This window comes from Phocoena phocoena, chromosome 15 (assembly GCF_963924675.1).
Source record: "Phocoena phocoena chromosome 15, mPhoPho1.1, whole genome shotgun sequence".
Classification (NCBI taxonomy): domain Eukaryota; kingdom Metazoa; phylum Chordata; class Mammalia; order Artiodactyla; family Phocoenidae; genus Phocoena; species Phocoena phocoena.
The window spans coordinates 73,032,191-73,045,782 of NC_089233.1; the positions used below are offsets into that span (position 1 = coordinate 73,032,191).

The 13,592-nt window shown below is 50.5% G+C and overlaps 1 protein-coding gene across 1 annotated transcript; it reads right to left on the minus strand.

The window, feature by feature from the left end:
* Positions 1-347: 347 nt before the first annotated feature.
* On the minus strand, positions 348-13,547 carry ACOT8 (acyl-CoA thioesterase 8). The gene is made up of 6 exons (XM_065891991.1): positions 13,303-13,547; positions 11,889-12,025; positions 6,133-6,358; positions 3,111-3,268; positions 2,393-2,587; positions 348-587 (listed from the first exon to the last, which is right to left on the minus strand). Exons 1-6 carry the CDS (start codon positions 13,419-13,421, stop codon positions 475-477), a joined length of 948 nt encoding a protein of 315 aa, XP_065748063.1. The 5' UTR covers positions 13,422-13,547; the 3' UTR covers positions 348-474.
* Between the last annotated feature and the right edge of the window lie 45 nt (positions 13,548-13,592).

The window sequence follows — 13,592 nt, forward strand, 5'->3', positions numbered from 1 at the left end:
GGGTAGGGGCAGATGAGGACATGGATAGCAGTTGGGAGGTGACCAGGGGTGCTGGGAACCCCTAGAAGTTCCACAAAGGATTTGTAGCAGACTGAAGAAATGTGCTTCTTCTGTTGAGCTGGGCTCAGGACAAGCTTTGGCTAGGATGGTGCAGGGAGAAAGTCTGGTGCAGCCTCTCAAGCTTATGAATTCTGGGGGCTGTGCCCCAGGTCAGGGTCAACGGTCCCTTTTCCTTGGGCCTCCGAGCCAGCCTGGCTAAGGGCCAGGAACTCTGGCCCAGGAGTCCTGGGGTTGATGGCTGGAGGGAGGGCTGCAGTTCCGGCCAAGGGGGATTAAAAGCCAGCAGCTCCACTGGTAGAAGTCTCTTTATTCCATGTTCAGGACCAAAGGCCCAACCCTGGATGGTAACTCCTGCCTCAGGAGTCGGGGGAGAAGGGAGATCCTTGAAGCCACAGACCAAGCTGGTACCTCTGGCTACAGCTTTGAGTCCCGGGGCTTCACTCGGATCACGCCCTCCTGGGCACAGGACATAGCCAGGACCCCGTCCCGACGCCACAGCCGCCCATGAACTAGGCCCCGGGAGCCACCTGCGAAGATAAGGGAGAGAACTGTTTCCTTCCACCCAGCCAAATGCCCTCCTTGAAAAACGTACAACTCAGGTTGGGCCACCCCATGCCAGGGTACGCTCAGTGTCGTGGTCACTCCCAATCTCCAAGCACCCTTTTAGGAGCCTATTATGGTTGGTCATCAGGGGTAACTCCTCCCATGGGAATCCCACTTGATGGTTTAAAAGCACTTTCACATATCTGCTGGCTTCCTCAAAAACATCCCAAGGGGATACGTTCTGAGAACAGTCTGGTTCAGTAGCTCAGCTAACCAGATCTGCCCCACTTCTGGCCACCTGTGTGAGGAAACCCATCACTTCCCCCCTTTTTTTTTTTTGGCGGCACATGGGCCTCTCACCATTGTGGCCTCTCCCGTTGCAGAGCACAGGCTCTGGACGCGCAGGCTCAGCAGCCATGGCTCACGGGCCCAGCCGCTCCGCGGCATGTGGGATCTTCCCGGACTGGGGCGTGAACCCGTGTCCCCTGCATCGGCAGGCGGACTCCCACCACTACGCCACCAGGGAAGTCCCCATCAGTTCCCTTTATAATAAATCAAACCAGGCCCTCCAGGCTGGTAATTCATTCAAACAAACAAACCAACAAAAAAAAAAACCCACCTCCATCCCCACAGGGACAAAGGGGCTCGGAGGACAGGACTTGGAGCCGTGAGGCCTGGCCACCCCCCTCCCCACGTGGAGATTCTCCCTTGCTAGCCCAGGGCCTTAGTCTGATTATTTAGGAAGGGAACTGCTGGTTTCTCTTATATGCATAACAGCTCACTTAGGCCTTGTCCCATGTTCCAGATGATGCCAGTCAAATCCAGAGAGGCTCAGGAACTTGGCCTTAAGGCTCAGGCCAAACATGAACCCAAGAGTCCTAACTTCAAGTTGTGGCTCCTTTACTGTGATGCTGTCGGTACTCGAGAGCCCCCCTTCCCTGAGTATAAGAAGTCCCTCAAGTTTTGTCCCTGGTTCACGAAGCAAGGCTTTTCTTTGTTTGAAATGCACTTCCTTGGAAAGGAACCCAGGGCTCTGAGACTAGGCACTGATGAACGAGTCTGGGTTTCTCTCAACACTATAAGGAGTATCCAAGCAGTGGGGCCCTTAGAGAATGCTGAGTGCCCTGACCCTCAACCAGGTTAATCGTCAGAATCACATAGGGAGCTTTTTTCTTTTTTTAATTTTTTGACTGCGCCGTGCCGCATGTGGGATCTTAGTTCCCCGACCAGGGATCAAACCTGGGCCCCTTGCAGTGAAAGCACGGAGTCTTAACCACTGGACCGCCAGGGAAGTCCTGGGAGCTTCTTAAAAATAGTTTCCTGGACCTCATCCAAGATCTGCAGAGTCAGAATCTTAGGGATGGAATCTGAGAACGTTCTGAAAAAGCTCCCCCAAGGGGTGGTCTGATGGCCCACCAGCTTTGAATACCTCTGTTTTAATGCAACCCTATTTGTTGAGACGGGGAAACAGGCTCAGAGAGGAGATGGGACTTGCCCAAGATCACACAGGTAATCTGAAGTGGTTCTGGGACTAGAACTGAGTCTCGGAGATAAACTGAATCATATTCCCAGCATGTTACAGAAATTAAGAGCTGAGCAGGTGTCCCATCCTCAGGCCTCACCCTGTCATTTTGAAGACAAGGATACCACAGCCTAGGGAAGCAGAAGAGGAAGTGAGTGATCTGTGTGGTGCTCCATAGAAAGTGGGTGGGGGACAGCATCACCCAAGAAAGCAGGCTCCCTGCCCTCCCAGGGTCAGCACCCTCATCCCCCATGGTCCCACACTCACCGGCCCAGGGGCTCTCACACTCATAGAGCATCCAGTGGTCAGCTCGGAAAGGGGCGTGGAACCACATGGAGTGATCCAAGGAGACCATGAAGTGCACCTCGTGCCGCCACTGGTGGGGCAGCAGTGCTGTGCCCAGGAAGGCATAGTCCGAGATATAGGCTGCCACGCAGCAGTGCATCTTCATGTCGCCCTCCCCTGCAACAGATTCCGGCCCCATCAGCCCTGGGCTCCTGGGCTTTACAGCTCAGGACCTGCAGGGAGGTAGGGAGAAAGGGGCTGCCGTGCATAGGTGTGCAGACTGTTCACTGCCCAAGGGCACCTGGCCCAAGGTGTGTGTGTGATGGGCGATAAGGGAGACAGGGGTGGGAGGGGGGCAGGTGCAGGTGAGGATTGAAATCCAATCTTCAGTCCCCAAGTCTCCCACCGTGGACCCCCGAAGTGTCTCCTTCCAGTTTGCACAAAGGCATCTGATGCTTAGCAGGGGACCTGGGGAAGAATCTTGGCGAGGTGCCTTGCCTTCCCCAGAAAGGACCAACATTAGGATTACCGTCACCTGCCCGTTCTCCCCATGCAAAGGGCTGAGCCAACCTCCCCATCATGCAGATACGTAAACAGGCCCAGAGTGGGGAAGTAACATGCCCAAGGCCACAAAGGGCAAATGAGGTACAGGTCTAGGCCCCCGGAGAGCGTTTCCTTTCAGGCCACGGGGTCCTCTTACCAATGTAGCCCCGGGCTCGCACCCAGAACATCTGTTTGGGCTCCATGCTCTGCAGCTGGCTCAGAGTGGGTAGGTTTACCAGCTTGATCTCAATGGGCACCTCCCGGGCAGCGGTTCGGTTCAGCCCCACTCGGTACTTCTCTTGGAGGTTAGGGTCCCTGAAAGTAAAGGGGAGAGGGATGGGGAGACCCAGGAAGATGGGGAGCCTGTCCTCTGAGCCACCTCTTCTGACCCCTCTCATTCCTCCACAGGGACTCCTGACTTATCCCCAAAGCTCCCCTCCCCTCTGGCAGGCAAGATAGGATAGACTTGCATCCTTTCTTTGCCACTTATGAGTCCTCTGGCCTGGTGCAAGTTAGTCATCGCTCAGCCTTTTTCCCATCTGCAAAATGTGGATAATGACAGTCACCTACCTCATAGTAAATACTGTGGAGGAGACAAGATAAGGCATATGAAGCCAACACATCATCTAGTCATGCGGTGTACCCTGTGACAGGCCCTGTTCCAGGCATTTCACACACATGAACTCACCCGTCAACACCTCTGTGAGATCCATGCTGTTCTCACTGCCATCTGATAAGTGAAGCAAGCACAGAGGGTGCAGGTAGCCTGCTCAGGAAGTGGAGGGGCGCGGGATTCGGACCCAGCCAGTCTGGCTCCTCGGTTCACACTCTTAACCACTTCTCTATTCTAACACTCAGGAAATAGGCTGCCCTACTTGGACTGACTTACCTAACCCTGAGCAACTGGGGACGCTGTGTTCCAGGGAGAGGAGCCCATTTCCAGGGAAGCCCCTTTGCCACAGTAAGGACACCCCTTGTGCCTCTAGGCTCTTCCCCGGTATTTCCGTTTCGATCCCTATCCTTTCGAGCCCTGTCTGACAGAACCTTCTGTGATGATGGTATGGTCTGTGGCTGCCCTGTCCGCTGTGGTAGCCACGAGCCACATGTAGCTGTTGAGGGCTTGAAATGTGGCCAGTGTGACCGTGGACCAGAGCTGAATTATTTCTATTTAATGTTAATTAACTTAATACAGCCACCTGTGGTTAGCGGCTTCCTTATGGGACACACAGCTCTAGATTCAGGGACCTTTAAGAACAATGTCCTCCTTTCATTTCTCCAACATTTTGGAGCTCTGACCGCATACCGGGCTCTGTGCTTATTCCTCTCTGTCAAGAGTGATGTAACTACAATTTACTGAGCACTCGCTGAGGGCCTTGTTATCTTGTGTAATCCTCACAGCAGCCTTATAAGGTAGAAATTCTGATTGGCGCCATTTTACAACTGAGGACACAGGCACAGAGTGGAAAAGTAACTTGCCAAACTCACACAGCTGGCGGGGGCAGAGTCTAGATTTGAACCCAGGCTTTTCCCAGGTGCAGATGCACGTCTGTTCCATCACACCGGGCTGACAGCCCTGACTGCTGCACAAGGCAGCGGGGCTCTCCTTACGATAGAGCTGCGAAGTCTGCAGGCCAAAAGCAGCCATTCCCATTTTTTAGATGAAGAAGCAGGGCTCTGAGAGGCTGGGGAGTCGAGCAAAGCAACACAGCAGGTGGGAAGTGGAGCCCTGGCCCCAATCTATAACCGAGCAGGACCCTGTGGATACCTCTGTCAAGTTTATGATTAACCTCCTTATCTGAACCTTTATTCCTTTTATTGTTCAAAACCTGTTCTCCTCAAGATTGAGGAGGGGAACTGTAATGGAGCAGGACCCTATGGGGCCTTCCTGGGACAGGGCCTTCCCCCATATCCTCTGCTTTGCTCTCTGAAGTACCTAGATAACAGTATATGATGCACATTTCCTGAGTTGTTTTACAGATGCTAACCACACCCCCCCAGCCAAATGAAAGATGTTAACTACTTGATGACCGTGAGCGCATAGCCCCAGGCTTCCTGGAGCTTAAGGACTAACAATGTTAACTGCCCTCTTACCTCACCGTCAGCCAATCAGAGAATCGTGCATGAGCTGATCACGTACCCTGCGACCCTCCTCCTTTACCTGGCTTTTAAAAATGCTTTGCCAAAACCCTTCAGGAGGAACTTCCCTGGTGGCACAGTGGTTAAGAATCCATCTGCCAGTGCAGGGGACATGGGTTAGATCCCTGGTCTGGGAAGATCCCACATGCTGCAGAGCAACTAGGCCTGTGTGCCACAACTACTGAGCCTGTGCTCTAGAGCCCTTCAGGGAGCTCGGGGTTTCTTAGAGCATAAGCCACCCATCTCCTTGCATGGCCTTGGAATAAACCTTTCTCTGCTCCAAACTCCGATGTTTCGGTTGGTTTGGCCTCACTGTGCAAGTTGGGCACATGGACTTGTCCTGTGTCAGGACCCAGAGCTCTTTCCACTGCCCCAGCATTTTTCCAACTTTATTAGCTGTGATTCAAGTAAGAAACCTATTTTACCAGGTGACATTCAAAATACTTAACATGCACTAAGGCAAAGGCAGCAGGGCCACAGCTCTGCAGCAGGACCCTCACCCCTGGCAGGCATTAACTCCTCGGCTGCTGGGTCATGGGTGACCCTGGAAGAGACGGGGGACCACTCAGGGACTGGGGAGGTATTTACCAACAGTTATAGAAGTATTTCAGTATTTAAACAGTAGGAAAGCTGTAACAGTACCTGAACTAGCTGAATAGGAAGCCCTGCATTTCACACCATGATCCAACACCCACCCATGGGCACACATGCTCTCACACACAACTGAAACTAATGTTTCACAAAAGGATGCCTACCCTTACTACAGGCAATACAGTCTAGTATCTTCTTTCCTAGTCCAGATTCCCCGTGCCCCGCCCCCACCCCAGCTGTGCCTCATGGCTCGTGGGATCTTAGTTCCCCAACCAGGGATCGAACCCGTGCCCGCTGCAGTAGAAGCACAGAGCCCTAACCACTGGACCGCCAGGGAATTCCCTAGTCCAGCTTTTTAAAATGCTGGCCGAGATCAACTAAAGGACTCCATGGCCTGCTAACAGGTGGCGACTGCAGTTTGAACACTGTCCTGGGACCTTGAGGTCTCTCACCTTAAATACTGGTTAATGAGGGCCTCGTGGCCAAGCAGCTCTTCCGGTGGGGGCACGGTAGGCATGGAGAACTGGTGCTGCACAGGGCTGGGCTGGGCCTTCTGGAAGGAGGCCTGGCAGATGAAGATGGGCCTGCCGTGTTGCACAGCCTTCACGGAGCGCACGGAGAAGCTCACCCCTGTTCGCGTCCGTTCCACCTGGTACAGCACCGGCACCTTCGGGTCCCCTGCAGCAGGCAAAGGGCACACAGCACACGGTGAGCCCAACTGAGCCCCGTAGGCCCTCTCACCATCACCATGGCTGGACAGGCCCCTCTGTTGCTTGTTCTCCATTCCTTTTCTGCTTGGTAGCTACTGACTGAGGCCTGATGAAGCCCAGGTACTGGGGAGAGAACCCTAGACCCTGTCACTGGGATGCTCCCCGTGCAGGTGGAGATCCACTCCATCAATAGCACAGGACAGAAGGGACACTACCAGATTCCCTGCATTCAAAGTCCGGCTCTGACTCGCACCAGCTGTGTGACTTTGGGAAAGTCACTTAACCTCTTAGAGCAGTTAACGCATCTGTGAAATGGGGACCATCACAGTATTCATACCTCTCAGGATTTTAATGAGGATTAAAGTAGTTCAGAGTCGTAAAGTATTCAGAATAATATCTGGCACGTAGTAAGTGCTCTGTGTTTGTTCAATAAAATACTGTCAGCTTTTGTCTGGTTCCTTCTGTGACTGGGATCTTGTCATGAACCCGGTACCATTCTTCTAGATCAGGGGTCAGCAAATCTGGCCTGCTGCCTGTTTTATTTTTGTTTTTCTTTTCTTTCTTTCTTTCTTTTTTTTGAGAACAAGCAAAGGTTATTTATTCAGAGTTTAGTGCATCAAGGGAGTCAGCCATAATCACTTCCGCTTGGCAGAGACTCAAAGGCACACGGAGGAGCGGGAAAGCTTTATAGGGAAAAAAAAGGTTTCAGGTATGCCCTGCTTGGAGGCTGCTGGCATGGTGATAGGCAGCCTATGTAATTGGTGATGTTTGGCTTTCCCCAGTTAGTCCTAAGTTGGAAGCAGGGGCAAAAATTAGGGAAGCTCTCAGTTATTCATCAAGTCCTGGCCATTAGGGGCTGATCATTACAGGGACTATGGTTTGGCTTCCTGGACTGGCTGCTAGAAATGGTGGTCTGACTTCCTCCAAGCCTGACTTGTAGATAGTAGGTTGGCTTCCTGTGCTAGTTGCTACCAGCTGTGGCTCAGAGTTCTCTTTTTATATATGGTTTGGCCACTGTCTGATATTCATTCTCCCAGGAAAAGCCTGCTGTCAGTCCCTTCATCCCTAATGCAAATGGAAGTCAACCTGACCCTTCTCCTTCGCTATCTGTGCTCACAAGACAGGATGGGAGACACTGGCCCCAGCGTGAGGACTATTAACCCTCAATGAACAGGTCAGGGAGGGTTTTTAGAGAGAGTTTTCCTGGTGTCCCTGAAGTCCTTTAGTCTGAGTCAGACTGACCTTGGAGAACCCTGACATGTAGGTGGTAAGATGTCTTGGGGATGATTTTCAACTTTGAGATGAAAGAAGCAGGTCTAGAGAAGCACTGCTTCCTCCACCCCATCCAAATGGGGAGCCTGCCAGGCACTGGGGGCTCATTCAACAGCAATAAACACTCCTATGAAGCCCTGAAGCCCAGCGGGTTTGCTCAGGTCTGTTAGCCAGCAACGCCAAAGGGGCATTTTTAATCAGAATGGGGGCTCCTCAAGGCCAAAGGCCTTTGAGAAGGGCTTCCCAAGAGTCCAGAAACGAGACAGTTACATAAGCAGTCTGATTTCAGGGGCTGGGAAGGAGGCCTCCCTTCCCTATCAACGAAATAAAAAAAAAAAAAAAAAGCTGTCACCCAATCCTTGGGCTGCAGCTAAAATTCAGTATTTTCAGTTACTAGTGATTTCCCTTTCAGTGTGAATGAGTTCCAGACCTGTTTTTTAAAATTTGTATTGGAACAGAGCTGGTAGGCTCTGCAGTATATTGAAGGAAGCGAGATAACAGTTATGGAGTGAGTGCATTAGTTATGTGGACCTGAAACAGACAGCCAGATACTTCTCCAGCAAAGATGGGTTTCTTCAGGATCAGCAGAGAAATGCAATTCAGGGTCTGCAACCACAGTGAGCCACATGCAAGTCCCCGTCCAGCAAGAGGAGAATGCTTTTATAGAGGGGAAAAGGGAGGGCTATAGTAGAGTGCAATTGGGAGGGCCCTAGTAAACAAAGAGCCCATGGCTTTTCATTGGTTGAGTCCTTGCCAGAAAGGAGTCTTTTTCAGGGCATGAGTGCTCCCCCCTCTGGTCTCCCAACTCTACTCAATGGAGGTTTCTGTTTATGAATTTTTTTATTGTTGCTAAGGTATCTTTTCTCACGTTGGTCTCACATTAACTATGCAAAGTGGGTCTTATCACCACTGTATAGATAGGAAAACTGATGCCGTAGTAAATAACATTTTTTGGAAAATGACCAAGCCCATTTGTTTACATACTATCTGCTATTGCTTTTGCCCACAAAACCTAAAATATTTACTCTGCCTTTACAGAATAATGTTTTTTGACTCCTGCTCAAGATTCTCCGTGCTTGAAACCTATACCAAGTCAGAAAACACCTGTATTACATTCTTCTACCTATCTAGAGAAATACATTTTTTCTTAATTTTATTTTTGGCTGAGTTGGGTCTTCGTTGCTGCGCATGGGCTTTCTCTAGTTGCGGCAAGCAGGGGCCACTCTTCATTGTGGTGCACAGGCTTCTCATTGCGGTGGCTTCTCTTGTCGAGCACAGGCTCTAGGCGCGCAGGCTTCAGTAGTTGTGGCTCACGGGCTCTAGAGTTCTGGCTCAGTAGTTGTGGCACACGGACTTAGTTGCTCCGCGGCATGTGGGATCTTCCCGGACCAGGGCTCGAACCCATGTCCCCTGCATTGGCAGGCGGATTCTCAACCACTGCGCCACCAGGGAAACCCTGAGAAATACTTTTTTTAATCAAAAAACAAACAAACAAAAAACCCAAACTGACTAACATTCTATACTGGGCTTTTAGAAAGAGAATCGATATGATAAATGGCCAAGGACCAACACCTCCGCCTCCCAGTATCTTTTAATTAAAAATATTATTAGCAACATTGTAAAGCAACTATACTCCAATAAAAAAAGTTAAAAAATATATCTATATATCATTGGAGCACCATCATTGTTTATAAATCTTGATGTACCTGGTAGAGGGTCACATCACAAACTAATAAGAGAGCTTCCCTTTTTGCCTTGCTGCCAGGAATCTCGGAACTAAGTTTTGTATAAAACTGCAATGACATGCCTTAGCCTAGTATTTTGACACAATTATTTCCCCCAAATCCCGTTACTACTAGCCTCCTGGCCCTTGACTTTTATTTATTATTACTTTTGAAAATTTTGTCCCAGGGAATTCCCTGCCGGTCCGGTGGTTAGGACTCCACGCTTTCGCTGCTGAGGGCACGAGTTCAATCCCTGGTCTGGGAACTAAGATCCCACAAGCTGTGCGGCCCGACCAAAAAATTAAAAAATTTAAAACTTAATATCCTTCTTAAAATAATTTTTTTGCCCCAAATGTTTTATTTTTTCCCATACTTAATTTTTTTGCAGACTATATTCCATTATAGGTTATTACAATATACTGAATAGAATTCTCTGTGGTACACAGTAAATCCTTGTTGCTTATCTATTTTATGTATAGTAGTTTGTATCTGTTAATCCCATACTCCTAATCTGCCTTGACTTTTATTTTATTTTAAAAATTAATTAACTGGGCTTCCCTGGTGGCGCAGTGGTTGAGAGTTCGCCTGCCTGATGCAGGGAACACGGGTTCGTGCCCTGGTCCGGGAAGATCCCACATGCCGCGGAGCGGCTGGGCCCGTGAGCCATGGCCGCTGAGCCTGCGCGTCCGGAGCCTGTGCTCCGCAACGGGAGAGGCCACAACAGTGAGAGGCCCGCGTACCGCAAAAAAAAAAAAAAAAAAAAAAAAAATTAATTAACTGATTTATTTTTGGCCGTACCACATGGCTTGTGGGATCTTAGTTCCCCGACCAGGGATCGAACCCAAGGCCCTCAGCAGTGAAAGCATGGAGTCCTAACCATTGGACCGCCAGGGAATTGTGACTTTTATTTTAATAGCTCTATAATAGCTGCCAATTATTTTAAGCTGTCTTGCAGCCTTTCAAGAAGCAGATAGGGACACAAATAATTGGTGATTATTAGTGTTGGCACTCCCGGAGCACAGGCTCCGGGCGCACAGGCTCAGCGGCCATGGCTCACGGGCCCAGCCGTTCCGCGGCATGTAGAGTCCTCCCGGACCAGGGCACGAACCCGCGTCCCCTGCATCGGCAGGCGGACTCTCAACCACTGTGCCACCAGGGAAGCCCTATGGGAGCTTCTTACATAACCTCTTTGGGTCCAAAGTTCCTTATACATAGAATAGTGGCAGGAATGCTGTTTACTTAAAAGAATTAAACAAGATAATGTACATAGCTGCGCACTGTAACATGCAAATTTTAATTATTCCCATAAGTTCATCATCAAAAAGTAATGATAATTACCATTTATGGAAAACCCACATCATGCCAGGCCCTGCACTAGATACTCTACCTGCAAAGACTAAGAATTCTTTTCAGAAACCAGATGATGAAACTGATTCAGAGAGATCAGGTAATGCCCCCACCCCCCCCCAAAACGAAACAAAACTGTCTCACTGGGCTAGAAGGATTACAATATCAAAAGGCCAGCAGTTTTGGAGTTTACAACCAAATTGAGGGAACAAAGGGCGCATCTGCACCCAGCTAGCATCAAAGTTGAGAACGGGGCTCACCCCAAGGTCAGTATTCAAATGCTTTATAGCAATGACTGTCACGGAAGTAAAGGAAGTAAAAGGATGGGGAGTGAGGGGCATGGGAACGTAGTACGAAAAGGTGTATTTACTATTAACTATTTTATACTTGTAAAATGAAGGCGGAAACCCACTGTCTTTTTTAATACAGATCACATATAAAGTTTCATAAATTATTCTCAGCTGATGGGACCATGCAGAAGACAGAGACTCTTAAAATTGGGAGCATCTGCCTAGGAGTGAGATTTTTATGTTTCTCAAAAGGGAGCATGGGTTTTAAAAGATTACTCTCTCCTTCATTTGATCCCAGAGCTGTAAGCAGCTACAGGGATCTTGCTTGGCCCCGCCCCTTCTGCATTTTCCAGGTGGGATGAAGGAGGGGTCGGGGAGGGTGGTTATATCTCACTCAAGGTCGCCTGGTGAATCAATGGCAAAGCTCCGACTAGATCCGAGGTCTCTTGTTTCCCAGGCTGGTCTCTTCTCCAAGTTAAGCTGCCTGCCTCAAACTCCCAGCAGAGGTTTCAGCACCCCTCTGAGGATCCAGCACAGGACTGGCACCAGAAGGTGTATGAAGAATAAAGAACAAGAGACCCACTGGGAACAGTTAAGCACCAAAGTCTTGTGCCACTGTGGGCCAGAAAACAAGTACCCAGTATCTCAGCAGGTATGGGGTCTAAGGCTCTTCCTGGCCCCAGGCCTTCTTCCTCTTTAGGCTTCCCTAAGGGAGATCAATTAACCCTCTCCCTCCCCCCTCCCTGCCCTCCCCTCCCCCCTCTACCTCTCTCCCTCTTTCTTCTCAGTCTGCTCCCCAAGGCCAGAAAGAAGTGGCTGCTGGGCCACCAGTGTTGGGGGTGGGTTAAGGGAGGGGTTGGTTTACCTTTCCGAACAAAGTAACAGTGCAGGGAATGCACATGGACATCTTCAGTCACAGACTTGGCTGCAGCCACCAAAGCCTGGCCCACGATCTGACCCCCAAACAGCCGCTGGTTTGAGGGTACCCAGTAATGCCTTCCTCTGTGGGGAGAGGGGAAAAACAGGAAAGACTTGGGTGCTGGGCCATATCCCACAATCTTCAATGAGCCTCTAGTGCAGGATCTCTTAACCTGATTGGGGTTTGGGATGCTTTGAGAATCTGGTGAAAGCCTTTCCCCAGGCAAATATCCTAACACCACTCTACCTACAACTTCAAGGCCTTAAGGATGCCCCAAACTTCTGTGGATTTCAGTCAAGGATAATGAACCAATCCCCATATTTTATACTATGAGAACAGGGATCAGAGAGGGAAGCTGACTTGAGCAAGGTCACACACACACACACACACAGCTCAACCATTGTCATCCTGAGCAGTACCCAGGTCTTCTGAGCCCAAGTCCAGTGTTTCTTCCATTGCCCATACCAGGGTAAGGCATAAGCCTCTCAAGCCCTTGAGTAGACCAAGATGAACCCCACAAACTGTGGGGGGGACTGCATTAAGGTCTGCCACTTACACCCCTCAACTTGACAGCCCAGTTCTTAAAAGAACTAGATTTAGAGCTTGAAGGGCCCTCAGACTTCAAGTCTAACCGCTTCAGTGCACAGATGAGGAAACAGGCCCCAGAGGTGAAAAGTCTTGCCCATTGCATGAGCCCAGTGGAGGATTAAGAATTTAGGTCTCCAGCTTCCCACTGCCCAGCCCAGCTTTTTTCATATAATGCATTGCAAATAGCCCTCCAGGGAGTTATTTGTAATTGGTTTAAGTGGGGCTAAGTTAATACCTAAGATAGCTTCCAATAAGCCAGGAGGAGCCTTGGAAGCCCAGACTATTAAATCCCCAGTTACAGTCAAGAATTTAAGCGGCATCAGGAAGGAAACAGGCTCAGGCCTCAGAATGAATAAAGAGCTACTAGACCCCCCTAGTGGTGGTGGGGATGGGGAATGTAAGAGGAAATTATAGTGAATATGCAGGAGCTGCAGATAAGTTTGTGCCCTTGGACAAATCACTGCCCTTTCTGGACTGGCTCTCCCTGGGACATGATTCCTCAGGGGAGGCTGCTGAGAAGGATACTTTGGGTCACCACTTTTTGCCTAGATTGCCAGGACCTCCCAGGGGTGGGAATGCACAGACCCCCGCGCCGAGGAGGAAGCTGGGGCAGCTTTGTCAGGCACAAGTTCCCTCCCAATCGCAGCACAGGCATCTCGCGCAGAGCCCATCCTCGTCCAGGGAGGTACAAGCAGGGGCAGTGGGGTGGCAGCAGGCAAGATCAGGAGCCTCTGACCCAATGCGTGGGTGCGGGCCCGATGCGGCCGGCTACCTGAAGAGATCCTCGTCCAGCAGCTCGAGGTTGAGCACGCTGGTGACCAGGACGCTGCGGAGGTCCCTGGGTGGATCGCCGCCGCCCTGTTCGTCCTCTAGGGCCTGCGGGGACGACATGTAGCCCACTTACTGCCGGCCCGGGACCCTGCGCTCGGGGGAACACGCGGAGACCTGGGCAGAACGCGCAGCCTCCAGCAGAAACTAAGTAACCGGAAGTCCCCCTCAAGCACTGAGAAAGTGGGATGCAGGTTATGATTGGTCGGTCATCCTGTCAGTCTTCGGGTGAGT